The following is a 24,565-nucleotide window of genomic DNA, read 5'->3' as shown; positions in this document are numbered from 1 at the left end:
TAATAACTAACGTCCCTAACACTGGTGTATCTATAATAACTAACGTCCCTAACACTGGTGTATCTATAATAACTAACGTCCCTAACACTGGTGTATCTATAATAACTAACGTCCCTAACACGGGTGTATCTATAATAACTAACGTCCCTAACACTGGTGTATCTATAATAACCAGTTTACACGTCCCTAACACTGGTGTATCTATAATAACTAACGTCCCTAACACTGGTGTATCTATAATAACTAACGTCCCTAACACTGGTGTATCTATAATAACTAACGTCCCTAACACTGGTGTATCTATAATAACTAACGTCCCTATCACTGGTGTATCTATAATAACCAGTTTACAAGTCCCTAACACTGGTGTATCTATAATAACTAACGTCCCTAACACGGGTGTATCTATAATAACTAACGTCCCTAACACTGGTGTATATATAATAACTAACGTCCCTAACACTGGTGTATATATAATAACTAACGTCCCTAACACTGGTGTATCTATAATAACTAACGTCCCTAACACGGGTGTATCTATAATAACTAACGTCCCTAACACGGGTGTATCTATAATAACTAACGTCCCTAACACTGGTGTATCTATAATAACTAACGTCCCTAACACTGGTGTATCTATAATAACTAACGTCCCTAACACTGGTGTATCTATAATAACTAACGTCCCTAACACTGGTGTATCTATAATAACTAACGTCCCTAACACTGGTGTATCTATAATAACTAACGTCCCTAACACTGGTGTATCTATAATAACTAACGTCCCTAACACTGGTGTATCTATAATAACTAACGTCCCTAACACTGGTGTATCTATAATAACTAACGTCCATAACACTGGTGTATATATAATAACTAACGTCCCTAACAGGGGTGTATCTATAATAACTAACGTCCCTAACACTGGTGTATCTATAATAACTAACGTCCCTAACACGGGTGTATCTATAATAACTAACGTCCCTAACACTGGTGTATCTATAATAACTAACGTCCCTAACACTGGTGTATCTATAATAACTAACGTCCCTAACACTGGTGTATCTATAATAACTTACGTCCCTAACACTGGTGTATCTATAATAACTAACGTCCCTAACACTGGTGTATCTATAATAACTAACGTCCCTAACACTGGTGTATCTATAATAACTAACGTCCCTAACACGGGTGTATCTATAACAACTAACGTCCCTAACACGGGTGTATCTATAACAACTAACGTCCCTAACACTGGTGTATCTATAATAACTCACGTCCCTAACACTGGTGTATCTATAACAACTAACGTCCCTAACACTGGTGTATATATAATAACTAACGTCCCTAACACTGGCGTATCTATAATAACTAACGTCCCTAACACTGGTGTATCTATAATAACTAACGTCCCTAACACTGGTGTATCTATAATAACTAACGTCCCTAACACTGGTGTATCTATAATAACTAACGTCCCTTACACTGGTGTATCTATAATAACTAACGTCCCTATCACTGGTGTATCTATAATAACCAGTTTACACGTCCCTAACACTGGTGTATCTATAATAACTAACGTCCCTAACACTGGTGTATCTATAATAACTAACGTCCCTAACACTGGTGTATCTATAATAACTAACGTCCCTAACACTGGTGTATCTATAATAACTAACGTCCCTAACACTGGTGTATCTATAATAACCAGTTTACACGTCCCTAACACTGGTGTATCTATAATAACTAACGTCCCTAACACTGGTGTATCTATAATAACTAACGTCCCTAACACTGGTGTATCTTTAATAACTAACGTCCCTAACACTGGTGTATCTATAATAACTAACGTCCCTAACACTGGTGTATCTATAATAACTAACTCTATAATAACTAACGTCCCTAACACTGGTGTATCTATAATAACTAACGTCCCTAACACTGGTGTATCTATAATAACTAACGTCCCTAACACTGGTGTATCTATAATAACTAACTCTATAATAACTAACGTCCTAACACTGGTGTATCTATAATAACTAACGTCCCTAACACTGGTGTATCTATAATAACTAACGTCCCTAACACTGGCGTATCTATAATAACTAACGTCCCTAACACTGGCGTATCTATAATAACTAACGTCCCTAACACTGGTGTATCTATAATAACTAACGTCCCTAACACTGGTGTATCTATAATAACTAACGTCCCTAACACTGGTGTATCTATAATAACTAACGTCCCTAACACTGGTGTATCTATAATAACTAACGTCCCTAACACTGGTGTATCTATAATAACTAACGTCCCTATCACTGGTGTATCTATAACAACTAACGTCCCTAACACTGGTGTATCTATAACAACTAACGTCCCTAACACTGGTGTATCTATAACAACTAACGTCCCTAACACTGGTGTATCTATAATAACTAACGTCCCTAACACTGGTGTATCTATAATAACTAACGTCCCTAACACTGGTGTATCTATAATAACTAACGTCCCTAACACGGGTGTATCTATAATAACCAGTTTACACGTCCCTAACACTGGTGTATCTATAATAACTAACGTCCCTAACACTGGTGTATCTATAATAACTAACGTCCCTAACACTGGTGTATCTATAATAACTAACGTCCCTAACACTGGTGTATCTATAATAACCAGTTTACACGTCCCTAACACGGGTGTATCTATAATAACTAACGTCCCTAACACTGGTGTATCTATAATAACTAACGTCCCTAACACTGGTGTATCTATAATAACGAACGTCCCTAACACTGGTGTATCTATAATAACTAACGTCCCTAACACGGGTCTGTCCGGAGCATCAATCAGATTCGACAAAGCGTAGGTCTCATAACAAAAAGCATTGTATTTCCGATTCAATTGGTGATTTGATTTCAAGCACAATCAATGCTGAGTACAAGAATACGGATGATTTCAGATCATATAACGAATGAGTACGGAAACAACCGGATGTATCTTAGTGTAAATGAATGTTGCCTCCTCGTTGGCTTCCCCGATATATAGATGTAATCCAATCCGCCGGTTCCCTGGAGTATAGAACCTAATATTGTTATAGCCTGTAACAGTGTTACATGTGTCCCGGGTGGGTAGCCTCTCATCAAATCTCGTGTCTGACCTTTCATACTGTAACACGTGGCAGCCTCTGTCTGTGTGTGTTTACACGTACCTGACTTCAGATGTAGTGTGTAACTCGTAAGGGAAATATCCGGAGAACTGCGCCAATAAGTTTATCAATACAAGAAAACCCCTTATCAATGGTTTATCTCATCTCGAATCGTCTAGATATCCCGAATCAATAGTTTATCTGCAGTCGTTTAGAAACCCCATATAAATCTCGGATCAATGACAATGAAGTCATCCCGTGTTACTGACACTGTGATGATATCAACAGGATTTCATGGCGAAATCACCAGAACATTGGTTCATGTCGATGAGGCATACACACAGTCAACATCGAATAGTGTAGGAGAAAACTCAATTACAACAACATTAAAGAATGAAAAGTCAAAGAACTATATAACAAACCCTACTTGTATAAGTGTCAAACTTGATAGTGAATATGTCCACCTATAGTAATGGTATTTGTTGTCTCGTTGATCTTGCTGTGTAAGGAAACCGAACTAGCCGTCAGACACTACAAGGCGACAGCAGTACCGCCACCTTGACACCTTTGCTGTTTGTTCCTTAACAAACGTGTTTGTAAGTAGTGTACGTACCTCCACACAAGGTTGTGACGTTCAGTGCTGGCCCGGGGGGACCGTCCCCACCTTCGCCGTCACGTCTAGCCGATACCTTGATGGCGTATTTGGTGTTGGGGAGGAGATCGGTAATAGTGTAGTTACATAGAAACATATATTGACAATTCATGTTTAAAACAATCTTTGCCAAGCGTTCCGTGCCTTTATCCAGGTTCTGGATCATGACGCTGTACCATAGGATGGGCGGGTCCCCAGTGTCACCACGTTTCCGGTCCCACCTGTGCCACTGAATGTGAACTTCCTTTATACCTAATCCACCATCAACTATAAAGGGAGGTCGAATCAAACGCGGAAGTTCTGTAAGATCAAATTAATTTGTATATTAATATCAACATACCCTTCCTGGTATTCTTCGATAGTTTTAGGCTAAATTGCTAACATGATAAAAGTCATTTTAATATAACAGGTGTCAATAGGAAGTCACCAGGTAATGTAATGATATACGACACAGAACTCAGACGAATCACTAAGAGTCCATCTAATTATAATGGGTTAATTTAAATGGAATGAAGATATCTTTTGGAGCTTTGAGTTGTACGGTCAATAAAATGTCTTCAAGGTTTGGCAGTGTTTAATCACAACGAATTAAAGGATAACGTACGATGAAAGAGCATGCAGCTGACATTGAATTTTAATTTAAATGTAGGATAACTGTGGAACCTCCAGTATCTTATATGTTATATCACTCCGTAGCCCACTCCAGTTTATCAATCTGTAACCCACTCCAATTATCAATGTAATATTCAGTCCTGACCATTTAGACAATTTCATCAGACAAATGCCGTCAATATATTACCAGACAAACACGTCCTTACCTCAGGAAGCTTTATAACAACAAGACAATTAAACGATCAACGTGTATTCAGGCCAATTGTAACAATTTCCGATGATGTATACAATACATTTGGTAAGACCGTCCAGGAAAAACAAAGTAATAGCCGAACCAACACGGTATTCCACTTATCTGTTGCTAGCGTTCAGAGGTCAATACAAGTTGTGATCACAACAAAAGAAGGAAATTCAAACAGTATAACTTGGTATTATAACACTGGTGTATTAATACAAAATAGAATTTTAAGCTTGTTTTGTGAATTTGACATTTCGGTGATGTGATCAATGTATTAATTGTGTCTAGAATACTAGAAACTCTGCTGTCCATAATAACACTAGGGAACCATTCGGTACACCTACCGTACAGTCTGGCAGTGATTGTGGTGGAGGTGGTACCCGCCACGGAGTTGACAATACATGTGAACCGGTCGCCAGGGTTAACGTAATCTACCGCGTACAAGTTATACCTGGTGTACATGTACACCTCTAGTTCTCCGGAGTCCATCAGGGTCACGCGCCTCCTGGCTGGACCGCGGATCACGATTTCCCCGGCTTTAGGAGTTGGATAAGCCGTCACGGTACAGTTGAATGTTGTGTTTTGACCAGGATTGACTTCAATGTTGTCAAAGAATAGGATTGTGGGTGGTGTCACTGTAAAAAGGAACAAAACAATTATGACAGACAGATATTTATCCCAACGTATCTCAACAGCCATCAATAGTGATGGGGTAAAACAATTGAAAGAATATGATATTGTCATAAAAAAACGAAAAGCTAGACCGTAAAAAAACCAATTGGCAGGAAGAGTGTTGAACCTACCATTATTGTTTTAATTGATGATAATTCAGACAGTTATGACACTCATATCTAGCTCGGATCTTAATGCAGTGGTAAAACAAAACATTCCACAGCAATGGGTCTGGGTAAAAACTTCAATGTTTAAAATTCCTGGTGTAATGAAAAGATTGATATAAAACTCACTAGCTTGACAAAATGGCGGGTTAAAGTAGCCGGCTATACAGCGACATTGTTTGGAGGGTCCAGTGAACCTGTTACAGTGCCGAGAGTCCTGACAGAAACAACGTTTCGAACAGTCCCATCCAAACCGGTTTTCCGGACACGCTATTGCTGAAAACCAAAACACAAATATTTCAATTCTGAACACATCTTAGGATGAACGCAACACAAATATCTAAATTATTGGAACAAACTAATGCTGAAAACACAAATATCAGAACGTTATTCTGGTAATAAATTGACACTTAATACAAAAAAACGCCACATCTATCTTTGATGACTCAATCTGTGTGTTGTTTGATGTTGTCTAAGTTATTCAATTCGTGTGTTGTTTAAGGTTGTCTAAAAGACTCACTTCGTGTGTTGTTTTGGGGTTGTTTAAGTGATCCAGTTCGAGTGTTGTTTCAGGGTTGTTTAAGTGATCCAGTTCGTGTATGGTTTTGGGGTTGTTTAAGTGATCCAGTTCGTGTATGGTTTTGGGGTTGTTTAAGTGATCCAGTTCGTGTGTTGTTTTGGGGTTGTTTATGTGATCCAGTTCGTGTGTTGTTTTGAGGTTGTTTAAGTGATCCAGCTCGTGTGTTGTTTTATGGTTGTTTAAGTGATCCAGTTCGTGTGTTCTTTTGGGGTTGTTTATGTGATCCAGTTCGTGTGTTGTTTCGGGGTTGTTTAAGTGATCCAGTTCGTGTGTTGTTTTGGAGTTGTTTAAGTGATCCAGTTCGTGTGTTGTTTTGGGGTTGTTTAAGTGATCCAGTTCGTGTGTTGTTTTGGGGTCGTTTATGTGATCCAGTTCGAGTGTTGTTTCAGGGTTGTTTAAGTGATCCAGTTCGTGTGTGGTTTTGGGGTTGTTTAAGTGATCCAGTTCGTGTGTTGTTTTGGGGTTGTTTATGTGATCCAGTTCGTGTGTTGTTTTGGGGTTGTTTAAGTGATCCACTTCGTGTGTTGTTTTGGGGTTGTTTATGTGATCCACTTCGTGTGTTGTTTCGGGGTTGTTTAAGTAATCCAGTTCGTGTGTTGTTTTGGGGTTGTTTAAGTGATCCAGTGCGAGTGTTGTTTTGGGGTTGTTTAAGTGATCCAGGTCGTGTGTTGTTTTGGTGTTGTTTAAGTGATCCACTTCGTGTGTTGTTTTGGGGTTGTTTAAGTGATCCAGTTCGTGTGTGGTTTTGGGGTTGTTTAAGTGATCCAGTTCATGCGCTGTTTTGGGGTTGTTTAGGTGATCTAGTTCGAGTGTTGTTTTGGGGTTGTTTAAGTGATCCAGTTCGTGTGTTGTTTTGGGGTTGTTTAGGTGATCCAGTTCGTATGCTGTTTAAGGTTGTCTAACCAGGCAGACTTAGCCTATATATTCTATATTATGCTATTGTTGTTTTGATTAAAGCGTCAAGAATGTAACGCAATTTCATAATTTAAACAAGAGAACTATCAAACACTAAAACAATCACTCAATCATATTGTATAGCTACCACAAATACGAGAGTTAAATGCTATCATTAGTGACATTGTAGACACAATATACAGTCGCTCCCTAAATAAGATAGTTATTATCAACAGAGTGTATTTTCTTATTATCGATTTCAATTTAATAGCCGCCATTGTGACGTTTTAGAGAGCTCTGGTACTCCAATATCGCCCAGCTTCAGATTTCCATTACAATGAATAATTCATCGTCCGTCCACATAATGTTATGAAGGGTCGACATCATTCATCGTTTACATTGGAGCCTGGATTATCAGAGTGATTGATAATCATGGTTGCTCCATTGATGTTTATGTCGTGTGTTTACACCTCCACAAGAAATAACGACCCGCACCAGGAATTCACCAGCTCAAACACACGTTAACTTTACCGTTTAAAATGCATTTCTCGAGTTCAATAAATTAAATGTTCGATCATTCATGATGTATTCCTACTCGGCGTGAGTTTATCTATTAAACTGATGTTATCGCTCCCACTACGTACACAGGTGTTTGTACGGCATTGACAACACATCGATATCTCCGTGTTACATAATGGTACAACGATTGGTGCACGGAAAACAGCATTTACGGGATTGATAAGGTCACCTCCGGATTGATAAGGTCACGTCGGGATTAATCCATTAGATGTCATTTATTCCAAAATTACTCGTTTGATTGGCTTTGAGGAATAACGATGTTACCAATCCTCGTTTGACGTGACCCTTCCGAGGGTTTTCTATCTTACTTTAATGGAAATGGCTATTTTCGTCTTTAATACCTGCAGATCAAAGCGCACATCATACACATTGGATTACACCATGACCAACTGATACAGCTCGGGCATATTTAGCTAACCAAGACCGATAACTCTTGGGGAGGAACATCATATTATTCATTCAATATGTTAAATTATATATATATATATATATATATATATTCCACGAATACAGCGGACTATCCCGAGTGTCTCCGACAGCCGCACGAGGACAAGTGCCACCATGATATATTCTGACAAAACATGCACGAACGATTCGCTTTCTTGTCTAATGGACTGTACACTTATATTTACTTGCTAGGGAGGACGGGAGTAACTTCATTATGTTTAGGTATTAATGTAGATAGATCTCCCCGATAATGTACCGACTAAGAGTGATACCATGTTAATATTTCTCGGGGCCACCTGCTTCCAAACACACTGGTCCACATTGCTAAGATTATAGAATATGGAATTTTACCAATGGATGTTATAACTGTAAGTCTGAAAGGCACGTTAAATGTTAGTTATCACAATCAATGTTAGATATTGATCGGGCACTAGGGATCCGAGTATTTGAGTCTACCCTAATGTGCATTGAACATTTTCAGACGTCTTCTTTCTTATTAATTTTTTGTTTACTCTTGTTGAACCGGATGGAAAACATGCTAGTGGTCCTATTGGGGTTAGAAATCGGAGTACCAGGAAAAAACTTACGTATGTGTCATGAAAAGTCACCCCCGTGGCTCGGGTTAGCACTGGGTACTTCATTGATGGCATACGAGTTGACATGCTAGTGAACTTCTAATGAGTTGACAGGCTAGTGAACTTCTGATGAGGTGACATGCGACAGTTACGAATTGGATTTTTAAATCCCGAATGGGAAATAAGTGTGGACGTGTGAACTACGTGTTATCACCGGGGAAATACGTATTAGCATAGCAACCACAGCTACCATTGTTACGGACGTCAACAGACCTATATATTAACATGACAACCACAGCTACCATTGTTACGGACGTCGACAGACCTATATATTAACATGACAACCACAGCTACCATTGTTACGGACCTCGACAGACCTATATATTAACATGACAACCACAACTACCATTGTTACGGACGTCGACAGACCTATATTAATATTACCATTGTTGGTATTGCAGCCGACTGCGTCTTTCTTCGTGAAGCAATTACGCTATTTGTACGACCTAAATATTAGGATTAGACGTCGTGATGATTGCAATTACGGAAGCATGAACGCAAGCTCATATTGTCATTTACATAGTGAAAATGTCGTAAAACCTTAAGTTATAACGTTATAACAGCCGGTCTGTATAATGACGGAATATTTCGCTTCGTATTCCTGTCAGTCTCTGCTGCTTGGGAAGTAATGTGATTTCCTCTGATTACGCGACTTTCTATGACACGGTATAAGTGACCTCATTACTGGCACAAAGACAACAATCGAGTAGAATTAAACTCAGAGGACAATGATTATATTATAGCGACACGCAGATCTACATCTGGGCTGACGATGGTGACAACCAATCTAGCATCGTTTGATTATATTATAGCGACACGCAGATCTACATCTGGGCTGGCGATGGTGACAACCAATCTAGCACCGTTTGATTATATTATAGCGACACGCAGATCTACATCTGGGCTGACGATGGTGACAACCAATCTAGCACCGTTTGATTATATTATAGCGACACGCAGATCTACATCTGGGCTGACGATGGTGACAACCAATCTAGCACCGTTTGATTATATTATAGCGACACGCAGATCTACATCTGGGCTGACGATGGTGACAACCAATCTAGCACCGTTTGATTATATTATAGCGACATGCAGATCTACATCTGGGCTGACGATGGTGACAACCAATCTAGCACCGTTTGATTATATTATAGCGACACGCAGATCTACATCTGGGCTGGCGATGGTGACAACCAATCTAGCACCGTTTGATTATATTATAGCGACACGCAGATCTACATCTGGGCTGACGATGGTGACAACCAATCTAGCACCGTTTGATTATATTATAGCGACACGCAGATCTACATCTGGGCTGGCGATGGTGACAACCAATCTAGCATCTTTCAACATTTGTATCTTACCCCATGTGCTTATTATAATCCTTCATGATGTTATCATTTTTCATTATTTTTTTTTTAATTTCCTATTCTCATTAAAATCACATATCTTTTAAAGAATAAGGTCCTCAAGCAACAGGTTTTTTTTTTCATTTACTAATTTTATTTTTATTTATTTGTACTATTTTTATTGATCTATTTTTCATTTATTCAGTTTTCTTGTTTCTGCTAACACACATGATTTTAAATATGCAAAATGCAGTTTGCACACCAGTAAACAACAAACAAACAAAAATCTTATATTAACATTTTGGCAGACTGGCTTTGTATATTTACAAAAAAATTAATTAAGAAATAATGAAATACTTTTTAAATAAGAGACATGTGAATTTACGTGTATATTATCCTTCGCTTACTTTACGGTAACAGTGTTTTTCATGATTTAATGGCCTATCAGAAATACTGCGAAGAAACATTTCATTTGTCGGTTATCAGTTGTTGTTGGCTGAAATCGTACGAAAAAAGTATTATATCTGTAACTGTTCCTACTGAATATTAATCATAGTGTTATTGAGTTAAGTTCCACCACGTACATATGTATGTTGGTTATGTGCACAAAGGCAATAGTACATATTACAAAATAAAGACATTCATCTTTAAAACTAATTTCCGCTGTGTTTTCCCAGAGTTCTGTCAGACGTTTGGCAGACGATTCCTCTCTTTATCAAATGTCTTCTGATCTATTTGAAATCGAACAAGCATTGGCGCATGGTTTCCAATGTCTATAGGACTGGTCTGATCAATATCTATGCAATTTAATCCTGCAAAGTTTGAAGCAGCCTTTTACTCATCTAAAAATGTCCCAACCAGACCAAACCTGGTATGTAACGATGATCCTATCGAGTTCACTGATCCGTAACGTCACTTAGCTGGCGATGTTAAAGATATAAAACTATCTTTTTATACGCCCAAATTTCAGAGGCAGTTCTGTTTAATACCTTACATGTCTTAACTGCATATTTCAAATTAGAAGTTACTTTGTGGCAAATGGTGAGTTATTCCAAAGAAACAAACGCCGATATTGTCTAATATTTTCAAAAGTTTTTACAGGTAACAAAGCGGTGTGTTACTCCTGAATGAACCTTTACCAATCAAATCTCTTCTTCCCTTCTTATCTCTCCTCTATTTTCTCCTCAAACCAGTTCGTTCCAAAATTGATTTAAACAAAATACATCTTATAGGTTTACTTAGTAAAATTATAACGTGATGTAACTTTAATTGTATATATTGCATTTATGGAGAAGAGCTCGTAAGCTTTAAAAAACTTCTATCTCATTCATTTGTCATTTTGATCAATGTAAGTAGTGTTTAAATCAAATCGATCCATTCCTTAACATCTCCAATTCACATATCGCCATAGTTTATATACACGTCGGAAATGTACCTGGTGTAAAATCACTGCTCCCGGTGGAACTTGGCGGTGAGTTTAAATGAAAGATAAGGAAGATCAACCATTTTACGTTCAATTTACTTCATATTTAGATATTATTACTATTGAACATAGGGTGTAGTTATATAGAATTCATGAAGATTTACATTAAACATTAAGTATATATACATTAATGCGCGCACTGTAAGAGGTTTCTCTAAGGTTTTTTTTTTATCATTATTTCGCAGTCAGCCTTCCCCTTTAACGCATTAAGATACAATGAAGGAATTTTATATGGTATCTTAAACACAAAGATATAAAAGAATGGTGTTTTAGATAATGTTACTAGCATATAATATAAAAATCAATACGACGTTTCACAACCATCTTTTTCAAAAGTAAGAATGTTTGTGTTGATCGCTACGGGAGTACCAAGGTATTGTGACGTCATTGTTGAAAAGACGACGTCTTAAACATAATCATTTTTTTTTTGTTCAACGTAAAACTTGCATATAACTCATATATCATCCGCATATTTAGGTTATGATATAACAATAAATGTTATATAAAACACAAACTTGCATAATTAAATCATACACAATATCATATATCGTATACAATATCTTACAATAATTATATATACAATATCTTACATCATATACAATATATCTTACAATATTTTATATTATATACAATATCTTATGTACATGTACCATATCTTATAATATTTTTTATTACATATACAATATTTTAAGATATTTTACATTATATACAATATGTTTAACCCTTCTGCACACAGGAACCTGCCCTAATCCACACGACCTGGTCTAGGTTTAGAGGAATATCTACCGAGTGTTAATGCCCCAGGCCGTCTTTAGATGAACTCTTCGAGTTAAATGCGCGTTGTGGCCATTAAATCTTATCCTACGCGTTAACCTTCCACTTCCATGTGCCATTTCAGTAGGCTTTAGGTTTTAGTACAGCCAATTTATATATAAAATCCCCGACTGTCCATAATGTCTAAATACTCTCAGATCTCAGTGTTCATTAGCACGTGTGTTTAATCTGAGGCTCGGATACCAATTATGTTGGGCCAACAGGAAACGGCGATAAACGTGACGGAAAAATATGACATGGTATGGTAAGATATGACATGGTATGGTAAGATATGACATTGTATGGTAAGATATAACATGGTATGGTAAGATATGACATTGTATGGTAAGATATGATATGGTATGGTAAGATATGACATGGTATGGTAAGATATGACATGGTATGGTAAGATATGACATGGTATGGATATGGTATGGTAAGATATGACATGGTATGGTAAGATATGACATTGTATGGTAAGATATGACATTGTATGGTAAGATATGACATTGTATGGTAAGATATGACATGGTATGGTAAGATATACACTGGTATGGTAAGATATGATATGGTATGGTAAGATATGACATGGTATGGTAAGATATGACATGGTATGGTAATATATGACATGATATGGTAAGATATGACATGGTATGGATATGGTATGGTAAGATATGACATTGTATGGTAAGATATGACATGGTATGGTAAGATATGACATGGTATGGGTATGGTATGGTAAGATATGACATTGTATGGTAAGATATGACATGGTATGGATATGGTATGGTAAGATATGACATGGTATGGATATGGTATGGTAAGATATGACATGGTATGGTAAGATATGACATTGTATGGTAAGATATGACATTGTATGGTAAGATATGACATGGTATGGTAAGATATGACATGGTATGGTAAGATATGATATGGTATGGTAAGATATGATATGGTATGGTAAGATATGATATCGTATGGTAAGATATGATATCGTATGGTAAGATATGATATGGTATGGTAAGATATGACATGGTATGGTAAGATATGATATCGTATGGTAAGATATGACATGGTATGGTAAGATATGACATGGTATGGTAAGATATGACATGGTATGGTAAGATATGATATCGTATGGTAAGATATGATATGGTATGGTAAGATATGACATGGTATGGTAAGATATGATATCGTATGGTAAGATATGACATGGTATGGTAAGATATTACATGGTATGGATATGGTATGGTAAGATATGACATTGTATGGTAAGATATGACATTGTATGGTAAGATATGACATTGTATGGTAAGATATGACATTGTATGGTAAGATATGACATGGTATGGATATGGTATGGTAAGATATAACATGGTATGGTAAGATATGGCATGGTATGACATGGTATGGTAAGATATGACATGGTATGGTAAGATATGACATGGTATGGATATGGTATGGTAAGATATGACATTGTATGGTAAGATATGACATTGTATGGTAAGATATGACATTGTATGGTAAGATATGACATGGTATGGTAAGATATGATATGGTATGGTAAGATATGACATGGTATGGTAAGATATGATATGGTATGGTAAGATATGACATTGTATGGTAAGATATGACATGGTATGGTAAGATATGACATTGTATGGTAAGATATGACATGGTATGGTAAGATATGACATGGTATGGTAAGATATGACATGGTATGGTAAGATATGATATGGTATGGTAAGATATGACATGGTATGGTAAGATATGACATGGTATGGATATGGTATGGTAAGATATGACATGGTATGGTAAGATATGACATTGTATGGTAAGATATGACATGGTATGGTAAGATATGACATGGTATGGTAAGATATGACATGGTATGGTAAGATATGATATGGTATGGTAAGATATGATATGGTATGGTAAGATATGACATGGTATGGTAAGATATGACATGGTATGGTAAGATATGACATGGTATGGTAAGATATGACATGGTATGGTAAGATATGACATGGTATGGATATGGTATGGTAAGATATGACATTGTATGGTAAGATATGACATTGTATGGTAAGATATGACATGGTATGGTAAGATATGATATGGTATGGTAAGATATGACATGGTATGGATATGGTATGGTAAGATATGACATGGTATGGTAAGATATGACATGGTATGGATATGGTATGGTAAGATATGACATGGTATGGTAAGATATGACATGGTATGGTAAGATATGACATGGTATGGATATGGTATGGTAAGATATGACATGGTATGGTAAGATATGACATGGTATGGTAAGATATGACATGGTATGGTAAGATATGACATGGTATGGTAAGATATGACATGGTATGGTAAGATATGATATGGTATGGTAAGATATGACATGGTATGGTAAGAAACGTGGCTTTTATATGTACAACTCTACCTAGATTTCACAAAGTAGTATTGATAATGCAGTTGTTGTTATCGCTAGAGTCAAGCAAAATAATAACCAACCCCACAAAAAACAAAAAAAAACCTCAAAAACACCCAAATAACTAAGAAAATGTACGGGAATTCAACTTTGCCAGACGTTCAACTGCCAAAGCCACCACACGATACTCTATCATCTTCAAATGAGAAATACACAAAGCAGTGTTCGACAACACGGCGCATGTAATGATATTTTGATGAAACGCCGACTAGTGTGACATGCCTACCTTGCTGGCAGTCATATCCATCCCAGCCTTGAGCACATCCACTAGAACATATTCCAAGAATACTGTCACATGCTTCGCTCAGGTCTGCACAATGGCATTCCTTTATACAGTTGTCGCCAAACCGGCCGGCAGGACAGTCTGAAAATATACAATTAAAATATCGTGAATTACCGGAATCATAACTAACACTTACCTTAGAAAGTCTGAAATAATAGAAACGCCGTAATTAATCTTAAAAGTCTAAAACACGAATGATATCGTCATCAGAAGGTATCCATCTGATGATATACATTCCGGCCTCGGGGAATATCACCTTTCGTTGGTTAACAACTCCATGTATTAACCTAAACAAAGTCAATAACTGGTTGTTTTTTTCAATATAAACTCTGTATTATCAGTACCACACGAAGTAATTAAGATTAACAATACTTATATTTATTAGAGAATTGACACCTAATAAAACATCAACAAACACGAGAATAGTATAGAGCTTGTAGCTTTTTATTAACCGTTACAGACATGACTACTGTAATAACGATTATCACATTCTTCAGCTTCACTGACAAGGCTACGGCATCTACCATCAATAGATAATCCCGGATACCTTCACCTATTTCTCCCTCCCGATTTTTTGTGTGTTTTTTCTATGCATGTTTACTATACTATTTTTAGATCGGTATCCGAAATACAACCAAAACGTTTCTTTTCAAACAGGTAAATACTATCGACATTTACCCATCAGTGAAACATTAAGTAGGAGATACAAAGTGTATATATGGATGATCTGTTGGTCCGATGGTCTCACAACAAAACAGGAAGAAAAGTCGCGGCTTTTGTAGATACTGAGAAATTATCGGGGAGGGTATATTGGACCTATATTTTGCGCGTTTGGTAAACAATATGTGTTTTTATCCACGAACATGGTGTAAGTATAACAAGATAGAGAGAGCACTTTGGACAAGGTTCTAGTAGATCTGTAGGTAAGCTGGCCGTGGTTGTTGATGTTCTTTGGAGTGTGAATTTTGTTGTTCTGAGGGCGAACGGGCTGTGGGTGTTGGTGTTCAGTGGGCCAGCGGGCTGTGGATGATGGTATTCTGTGGATGAGCGGGCTGTGGGTGTGGGTATGGCCGTTCTGTGGATGAGCGGTTGTAGGTTGGTGTTCTGTTTGCGAGCGGACTAGGTTGGTGTTCTGTTTGCGAGCGGACTAGGTTGGTGTTCTGTGGGCGAGCGGACTAGGTTGGTATTCTGTGGGCGAGCGGACTAGGTTGGTGTTCTGTGGGCGAGCGGACTAGGTTGGTGTTCTGTGGGCGAGCGGACTAGGTTGGTATTCTGTGGGCGAGCGGACTAGGTTGGTATTCTGTGGGCGAGCGGACTATGGGTGTTGATGTTCTGACAGTGATAGAGCTGTGGCTTGGTATTATGTTGGTGAGCGGGCTTTGGGTTGGTGTTCTGTTTGCGAGCTGGCTGGGTTAGTGTTCAGAGCTATTTGGTTTGGTTTTGGTTTAGTTTGTTTAACGTCTTATTAACAGCCAGGGTTATTTAAGGACGTGCCAGGTTTTTGGAGGTGAAGGAAAGCCGGAGTATCCGGAGAAAAACCATCGGCCTACGGTCAGTACCAGGCAACTGCCCCACGTGGGTTTTGAAATCGCAACCCGGAGGTTAAGGGGTTGTAATAAAGTGTCGGAACAACTTAACCACTCGGCCACCGCGGCCCTCCTGTCAGAGCTATATATCACTATCTGTGAAAGTGTATCAATTATGTATACACCTGTCCCATATATAACACAACTTAACAGTACAAGGACAGGCGAAATTGTGACATTTTCGTTTTCTTGATGGAGATGTACAGTGGAAGTAATACCATTACACTGTAATACAGTTACCAGGCCTAACGTACACCGTCATCAAACATACAATACCGATAGAAATGTGTTTACTTCGTCTTCATCTATATCCGACGGAGTTTCACTTGGAGAAACAACAGCTTGGTAACCAATCTACCAATTATTGATCAATGTTTCATTAAAACGAATGCAATTTTAATTCACTGTTGGAATTTGGAACTTAAACTGTTCTGCCAATTATAGCGACATCTGTTGCTTTGATAGCTATCCGTTTTCATTTAACTTCAATTCATTTTAATATCAAACAGTAGTTTTACAAAAATGGTGTACTTTTAAAGTGCTCTTCGCGTGATGAACCACACGATCATGGTTTCTCGTTGTCACAATTAGTGGTTGGACATAACGGGGATATTTCAAGGAAAAAAGATAATAACAGTTCGTTTCCAAACCCTCATATGACGCATATTAGAACAAATTAAGTCGAAACAATTGTAACAATTATCTTCCAAGCCGGAACCTGTTTTAATGAAGTTTCACATAACTACGGGAGAGAACTAACCTTATTACAAAGACACGCTGCCTTGACCTTCATGGTAATGCTTACCTTGACACTAAACTTATTACAAAGACACGCTGCCTTGACCTTCATGGTAATGCTTACCTTGACACTAAACTTATTACAAAGACACGCTGCCTTGACCTTCATGGTAATGCTTACCTTGACACTAAACTTATTACAAAGACACGCTGCCTTGACCTTCATGGTAATGCTTACCTTGACACTAAACTTATAGGTCCATCTACTCTCGTTGCCATGTTATACAATTGATATATATTGTTTGACCTCTTGTTACACACTTAAGTGTGTCAGAGTGAAATAAAAACTCGTGAATCTTGAATCTTGACATTAGACTTATTGACGGTCAATTGTTTTAAAAGCAAATGCTATGCTTTGTAAAGGCGACCTTGACCTGATAAGCATCTTCTCGATCTGGGACAGTATATAGGTATATATAATGACATGTACAGTAGGTATATATAACGAACAATGTTTGAAAAAGCATACAAAGTGAAAGACAGACAGAAGGACCAAACAACCTTAGATCTTCCCTGCTCCCATTGTACAGAATGGGTTCCGTTAAATTAGTGTCCTAATCGGACTGATACCGAGGCTATACTCACTACACCCTAATCAGACTGATACCGAGGCTATACTCACTACACCCTAATCGGACTGATACCGAGGCTATACTCACTACACCCTAATCGGACTGATACCGAGGCTATACTCACTACACCCTAATCGGACTGATACCGAGGCTATACTCACTACACCCTAATCGGACTGATACCGAGGCTATACTCACTACAGTTGTTAATGTTACAGTGTTCCCAGCGATTGTTGACGTCTGTGGTGTAACACCAAGGGCGGGCCGAGTCCTCCGTCGTCCGGCAGTAATTCGTTGGCATTTTCTTGTCGGGGAACTGCTCGGCACTTTTGTAAGAATGGCGGTGAGGAGTTTGTGTGTCCCAGCGCTGACATTGGTAGAGGTCGCTCGTGATGGATTTCGTTCCCAGGTAGGCCATCGCCTGGCCATTATAAAAACAGTTGTTGGCTGAAACCAGATTGAAACACACATGAACATTTCAGAAAATGGGATCAAAGAGTTAATAATCTGCTTCAATAACAACATGCATTACAGTCCCTATTATCGGGTAAGATTCGGCTTGTGTACAACTCACAGACCTGTCATATGACCATTCTTTACCTAGGCCAGATGATCTATTCTTCTATGTAAAGTTAGGTATATTTTTGTCACGATGTTAATTAAAGTGGCGCTACCCTAACACAAAGTTTAGAGATTTGTATTTTAAGTCGTATTGTTCCTTTTTACTATCGCGACTTTTAACAGAATTTACGACGAGATGTCGGGATAATTCACTTATATATAATATTGATTTAACTAGAGCGGTGATAGCCATTGATCTCAACAGGCGCGCTTACATTTTGGTAAAGATTGTGTTTTTGAAAAAAAAAAAAAAATAACACGATGACATTATCCGCAAAGATAACTGTTAACTTAGCTAACGTTATTTAACGACGGCCTATCCTGTGTGGGTATGGTTTGGTTTGTATTGTTTAACGTCCTATCAACAGCTAAGGTCATTTTAGGACGGCCTATCCTGTGTGGGTATGGTTTGGTTTGTATTGTTTAACGTCCTATCAACGGCTAAGATTATTTCCTTACATAAACAACAGTAAAGTTCCGCCCTTCCAAAGGGGAAGCGTTAAACCTAGGAGCTTTTAAAATATATCCTTCAACCTGTATACGACGTTAATATCCTACAGTCTATAACCTGTATACGACGTTAATATCCTACAGTCTACAACCTGTATACGACGTTAATATCCTACAGTCTATAACCTGTATACGACGTTAATATCCTACAGTCTACAACCTGTATACGACGTTAATATCCTACAGTCTACAACCTGTATACGACGTTAATATCCTACAACCTGTATACGACGTTAATATCCTACAACCTGTATACGACGTTAATATCCTACAGTCTACAACCTGTATACGACGTTAATATCCTACAACCTGTATACGACGTTAATATCCTACAACCTGTATACGACGTTAATATCCTACAGTCTAAAACCTGTATACGACGTTAATATCCTACAGTCTACAACCTGTATACGACGTTAATATCCTACAACCTGTATACGACGTTAATATCCTACAACCTGTATACGACGTTAATATCCTACAGTCTACAACCTGTATACGACGTTAATATCCTACAGTCTACAACCTGTATACGACGTTAATATCCTACAGTCTACAACCTGTATACGACGTTAATATCCTACAGTTTACAACCTGTATACGACGTTAATGTCCTACAGTCTACAACCTGTATACGACGTTAATATCCTACAGTCTACAACCTGTATACGACGTTAATATCCTACAACCTGTATACGACGTTAATATCCTACAATCTGTATACGACGTTAATATCCTACAGTCTACAACCTGTATACGACGTTAATATCCTACAATCTGTATACGACGTTAATATCCTACAGTCTACAACCTGTATACGACGTTAATATCCTACAACCTGTATACGACGTTAATATCCTACAACCTGTATACGACGTTAATATCCTACAGTCTACAACCTGTATACGACGTTAATATCCTACAGTCTACAACCTGTATACGACGTTAATATCCTACAACCTGTATACGACGTTAATATCCTACAGTCTACAACCTGTATACGACGTTAATATCCTACAGTCTACAACCTGTATACGACGTTAATATCCTACAACCTGTATACGACGTTAATATCCTACAGTCTACAACCTGTATACGACGTTAATATCCTACAGTCTACAACCTGTATACGACGTTAATATCCTACAACCTGTATACGACGTTAATATCCTACAGTCTACAACCTGTATACGACGTTAATATCCTACTGTCTACAACCTGTATACGACGTGAATATCCTACAACCTGTATACGACGTTAATATCCTACTGTCTACAACCTGTATACGACGTTAATATCCTACAGTCTACAACCTGTATACGACGTTAATATCCTACAGTCTACAACCTGTATACGACGTTAATATCCTACAGTCTACAACCTGTATACGACGTTAATATCCTACAACCTGTATACGACGTTAATATCCTACAACCTGTATACGACGTTAATATCCTACAGTCTACAACCTGTATACGACGTTAATATCCTACAGTCTACAACCTGTATACGACGTTAATATCCTACAGTCTACAACCTGTATACGACGTTAATATCCTACAGTCTACAACCTGTATACGACGTTAATATCCTACAGTCTACAACTTGTATACGACGTTAATATCCTACTGTCTACAACTTATAGATAACGTATGTTCCCTACAGCCTGTGGTCTATAATGACCCGAGTACAGAAAGAAAACGTCATTATAGAGATAAGTTATTCCCAAATGGAGGCTATAAACGCACCACGAGTTTATTGTATACATGTTGTGTGTACGGCATTGTCATGTCACTAAGAACATCCTATAACAAACACGAACATAAATTGACAATTATATCAGATTTAACGGTAATACGCGACAAGTTAAATAGTAAACGATTCAATTTATAAATTGATTACACTGCGTTTTGTGTGAGCCGAAACAAGAAATCTAGCTAAGTTCCTCCTCTCCGTGAAATGTCACCTCCGTGGCACTGCTGACGACGCTGTCATGAGCCCGTCTATGGAGTACCGGTATTTGCCAAGGCAAGCGAGATTGAGGCTTTGTCGCTGCTGATTCTATCATCGCTCTGTAATTCCAGTCTCCACAGTGACGAATGTAATGATTAAACATTTTTCGTTTCGGTTCAAGTACAATTTACCTCTATGATTACACGATTATGCCTGAAAATGACGATCGACCAGGAACAGAAAAGCACCAGATATTTTAAAATCATAATCGAACCTAAGTAATTAGTGGGCCACATATCCTCCATTCTCACCTTAGGAGAGTTTGCTGGATGTCATTCGAAAATTCAATTGACATTTCTTGTACATGTATTTCTAATACTACAGTACCATGCACTGTTATGTTCGTGTCTATAGTATTGTACTGCTTAGAAAACAAGGTTCTATATATCTTGTATATTATATGTATATAGTAGATATAAGGGACACACAGAGATTGCTTACGAACGTTTCAAGCAATGAACACGTATCCAATGATTGAGAAGAAGCGAGAGACTTACAAAGTTGACAGCCTGGCCCCCATTGATTGTCCTCACATTCGTCCCGGATACACTCCCCTGTCACCTTGTCACACGTCTGGTAGCGCTTACATCGACACTTAGAGTTACACTTATAGCCGAACGTGCCATCCCTACACTCCTCCTGGAGGGCGTGCAGCTCGTCTGTGGACAAAATCATCGGATACAAGTTAATATCAAATAATGTGCGGGTTAAAAAAGTGCATCTGGCATGAAAGAGAAACAATGAAATCATTATCGAATGTAACTTTTGGAAAAACTACAATTTACATTGATGAATTGTCATCATAAATAAAATATATAAATCATTTCAAAGTGGGTAAGTATCATGACTTAGATTTAAGTACGCCATGAAGATTGAGACCCAAACAACAGATTATCTTAGTGTTGTGGTACGTCATGAAGATTGAAACCCAAACACAGATTGTCATAGATAGGTGGTACGCCAAGAAGACTGTAGTCTAAACAACAGATTATCTTAGAGTTGTGGAACGCCATTAAGATTGTAGCCCAACAACAGATTATCTTAGTGTTGTGGTACGCCATGAAGACTGTAGTCTAAACAACAGATTATCTTAGTGTTGTGGTACACCATGAAGACTGTAGCCCAAACAACAGATTACCTTAGTGTTGTGGTACGCCATGAAGACTGTATCCCAACAACAGATTATCTTAGTGTTGTGGTACGCCATGAAGACTGTAGTCTAAACAACAGATTATCTTAGTGTTGTGGTACGCCATGAAGATTGAGACCGAAATACAGATTATCTTAGTGATGTGGTACGCCATGAAGACTGTAGTCTAAACAACAGATTATCTTAGTGTTGTGGTACGCCAAGAAAACTGTAGTCTAAACAACAGATTAGCTTAGTGTTGTGGTACGCCATGAAGATTGAGACCCAAATACAGATTATCTTAGTGATGTGGTACGCCATGAAGACTGTAGCCCAAACAACAGATTATTTTAATGTTGTGGTACACCATGAAGACTGTAGTCTAAACAACAGATTATCTTAGTGTTGTGGTACGCCATGAAGACTGTAGCCCAAACAACAGATTGCCTTAGTGTTGTGGTACGCCATGAAGACTGTATCCCAACAACAGATTATCTTAGTGTTGTGGATTGGTTTGTTTTTGTTTAACGTCCTATTAACAGCCAGGGTTATTTAAGGACGTGCCAGGTTTTGGAGGTGGAGGAAAGCCGGAGTACCCGGAGAAAAACCACCGGCCTACGGTCAGTACCTGGCAACTGCCCCACGTAGGTTTCGAACTCGCAACCCAGTGGTGGAGGGCTAGTGATAAAGTGTCGGTACACCTTAACCACTCGGCCACCGCGGCCCCTAGTGTTGTGGAACGCCATGAAGACTGTAGCCCAACAACAGATTATCTTAGTAATGTGGAACGCCATGAAGACTGTAGCCCAACAACAGATTATCTTAGTGTTGTGGTACGCCATGAAGACTGTAGTCTAAACAACAGATTATCTTAGTGTTGTGGTACGCCATGAAGACAGGGACCTAAACAACAGATTGCGTTAGCGTTGAAGTACGTACGCCATGTATGGTATGAGTAGTCCCAAAGTATGAAGACTGATTACCGTTGTCAATAATGAACGGTTTATATCACTAACTTCCGTGGGAGTGGAGCATTTTATATTTCATTAAAGTTTAATATCTAAATGAGTTTGATCTAAACCCTTGTTTGTCTCCCAAAGCAAGCGTCAAATTGTTTAAAGTATCGATGGGTTATTAAACAAAGAACATTTGATACCCAGTAAAAGTACAGAGTTTATGTAGAATTATCCTACATTAATGACAAGTTCAGCCAACGCAAGTTTAACATGCCAATACCCAGTGGTGTAGTTCCGGAACACAAATTTCTCCCGAAAACAGATTAGACAGACCTGTCCAACTACCTTCTGGCGCGCAACTTCACAATATTTTATTGGCTGGATCCCGTCCCCCGGGACCTCCTACAGAAACAGCCTTACTATCATTACATGCTGCATGGCAGCATGCAGATGAAGAATAAGATCAAAACTACCTCTTCTGGTAAATTTTAAATGTAACTGAGTAAATTTGATTTTCGAATAGACCCTATCGTTATTAGTTCATTTTGGTTGTCATTTTGAAAACAGCATACGTGTTTTATTGAAGTAAATCAAATTGTTGAAAAAAACATGTTATATTTGCAAATCAGACAATACATGCAATGTTATAGGGGGTAGCATTGTTAAACGTACGCTCTCTGACATTAAATGGATATAGAGGTTTTGCAACTAGTGGTTGCTGTATATTTAGTTATTTTTCAAAAGTTACAAAAACACGAGCTTTAGCGAGCTCGAGTGTTTTTTGGGGGGGTTTTGTTTTTGTTTTTTTTTTGAACTTTTGAAAAATAACTAACTTGGGTGAAAGGAATACCATTTACAACCCCAAGTTTGTGTGACCTATTTCTACCACAATTGAAAAGCTATTCTGAGAATGAAGTGACCTGTTTTGTGTCAACGTGTGTTCACAATATCAGGTGTGGTGTAAGGATATGACCTAATATAAAATGCCGCTAATTAATATGCAAAACTAACAAATTCGGAAATGTATGGAACTATTATAATTTATTACAAATCACAACAAAATAATAAGTAGGTTTATTTTTTCATGGCAATAAATTATATATTTATATCAATGAATATAAAAAACAACTGCGAACTACTTCTTATGCGTTATCGTTTCCAGAACATCGTGAAGCGGCCTTCAAGTGTTAGCCAATTAAATTGCATTGAACCAAATGATTAAAAAATAGTCACGGTCAAAGGTCACCGTGTCAACCAATCAAAACGCATTAAGAATTTATTCAACGTTTGGTACAAACTGAATGTTGTTCAACGGTTGTAATGATTATTTC

At 38.0% G+C, this 24,565-nt stretch overlaps 1 protein-coding gene across 1 annotated transcript in view; it reads right to left on the bottom strand.

Annotated features, from left to right (window-relative positions):
• The window catches only part of LOC117324856 (receptor-type tyrosine-protein phosphatase S-like), a 168,629-nt gene that overhangs the window by 64,789 nt on the left and 79,275 nt on the right, over positions 1-24,565 (bottom strand). The window contains 6 exon segments of the mRNA XM_033880684.1: positions 3,759-4,097; positions 4,992-5,282; positions 5,613-5,759; positions 14,993-15,130; positions 18,204-18,452; positions 21,647-21,808. Of these exon segments, the coding sequence (XP_033736575.1) occupies positions 3,759-4,097; positions 4,992-5,282; positions 5,613-5,759; positions 14,993-15,130; positions 18,204-18,452; positions 21,647-21,808 (1,326 nt within the window).

Source organism: Pecten maximus, chromosome 4 (assembly GCF_902652985.1).
Source record: "Pecten maximus chromosome 4, xPecMax1.1, whole genome shotgun sequence".
Lineage (NCBI taxonomy): Eukaryota > Metazoa > Mollusca > Bivalvia > Pectinida > Pectinidae > Pecten > Pecten maximus.
Note: the sequence above shows the minus strand (reverse complement) of the source record. Positions and strands in the feature narration are given on the sequence as shown.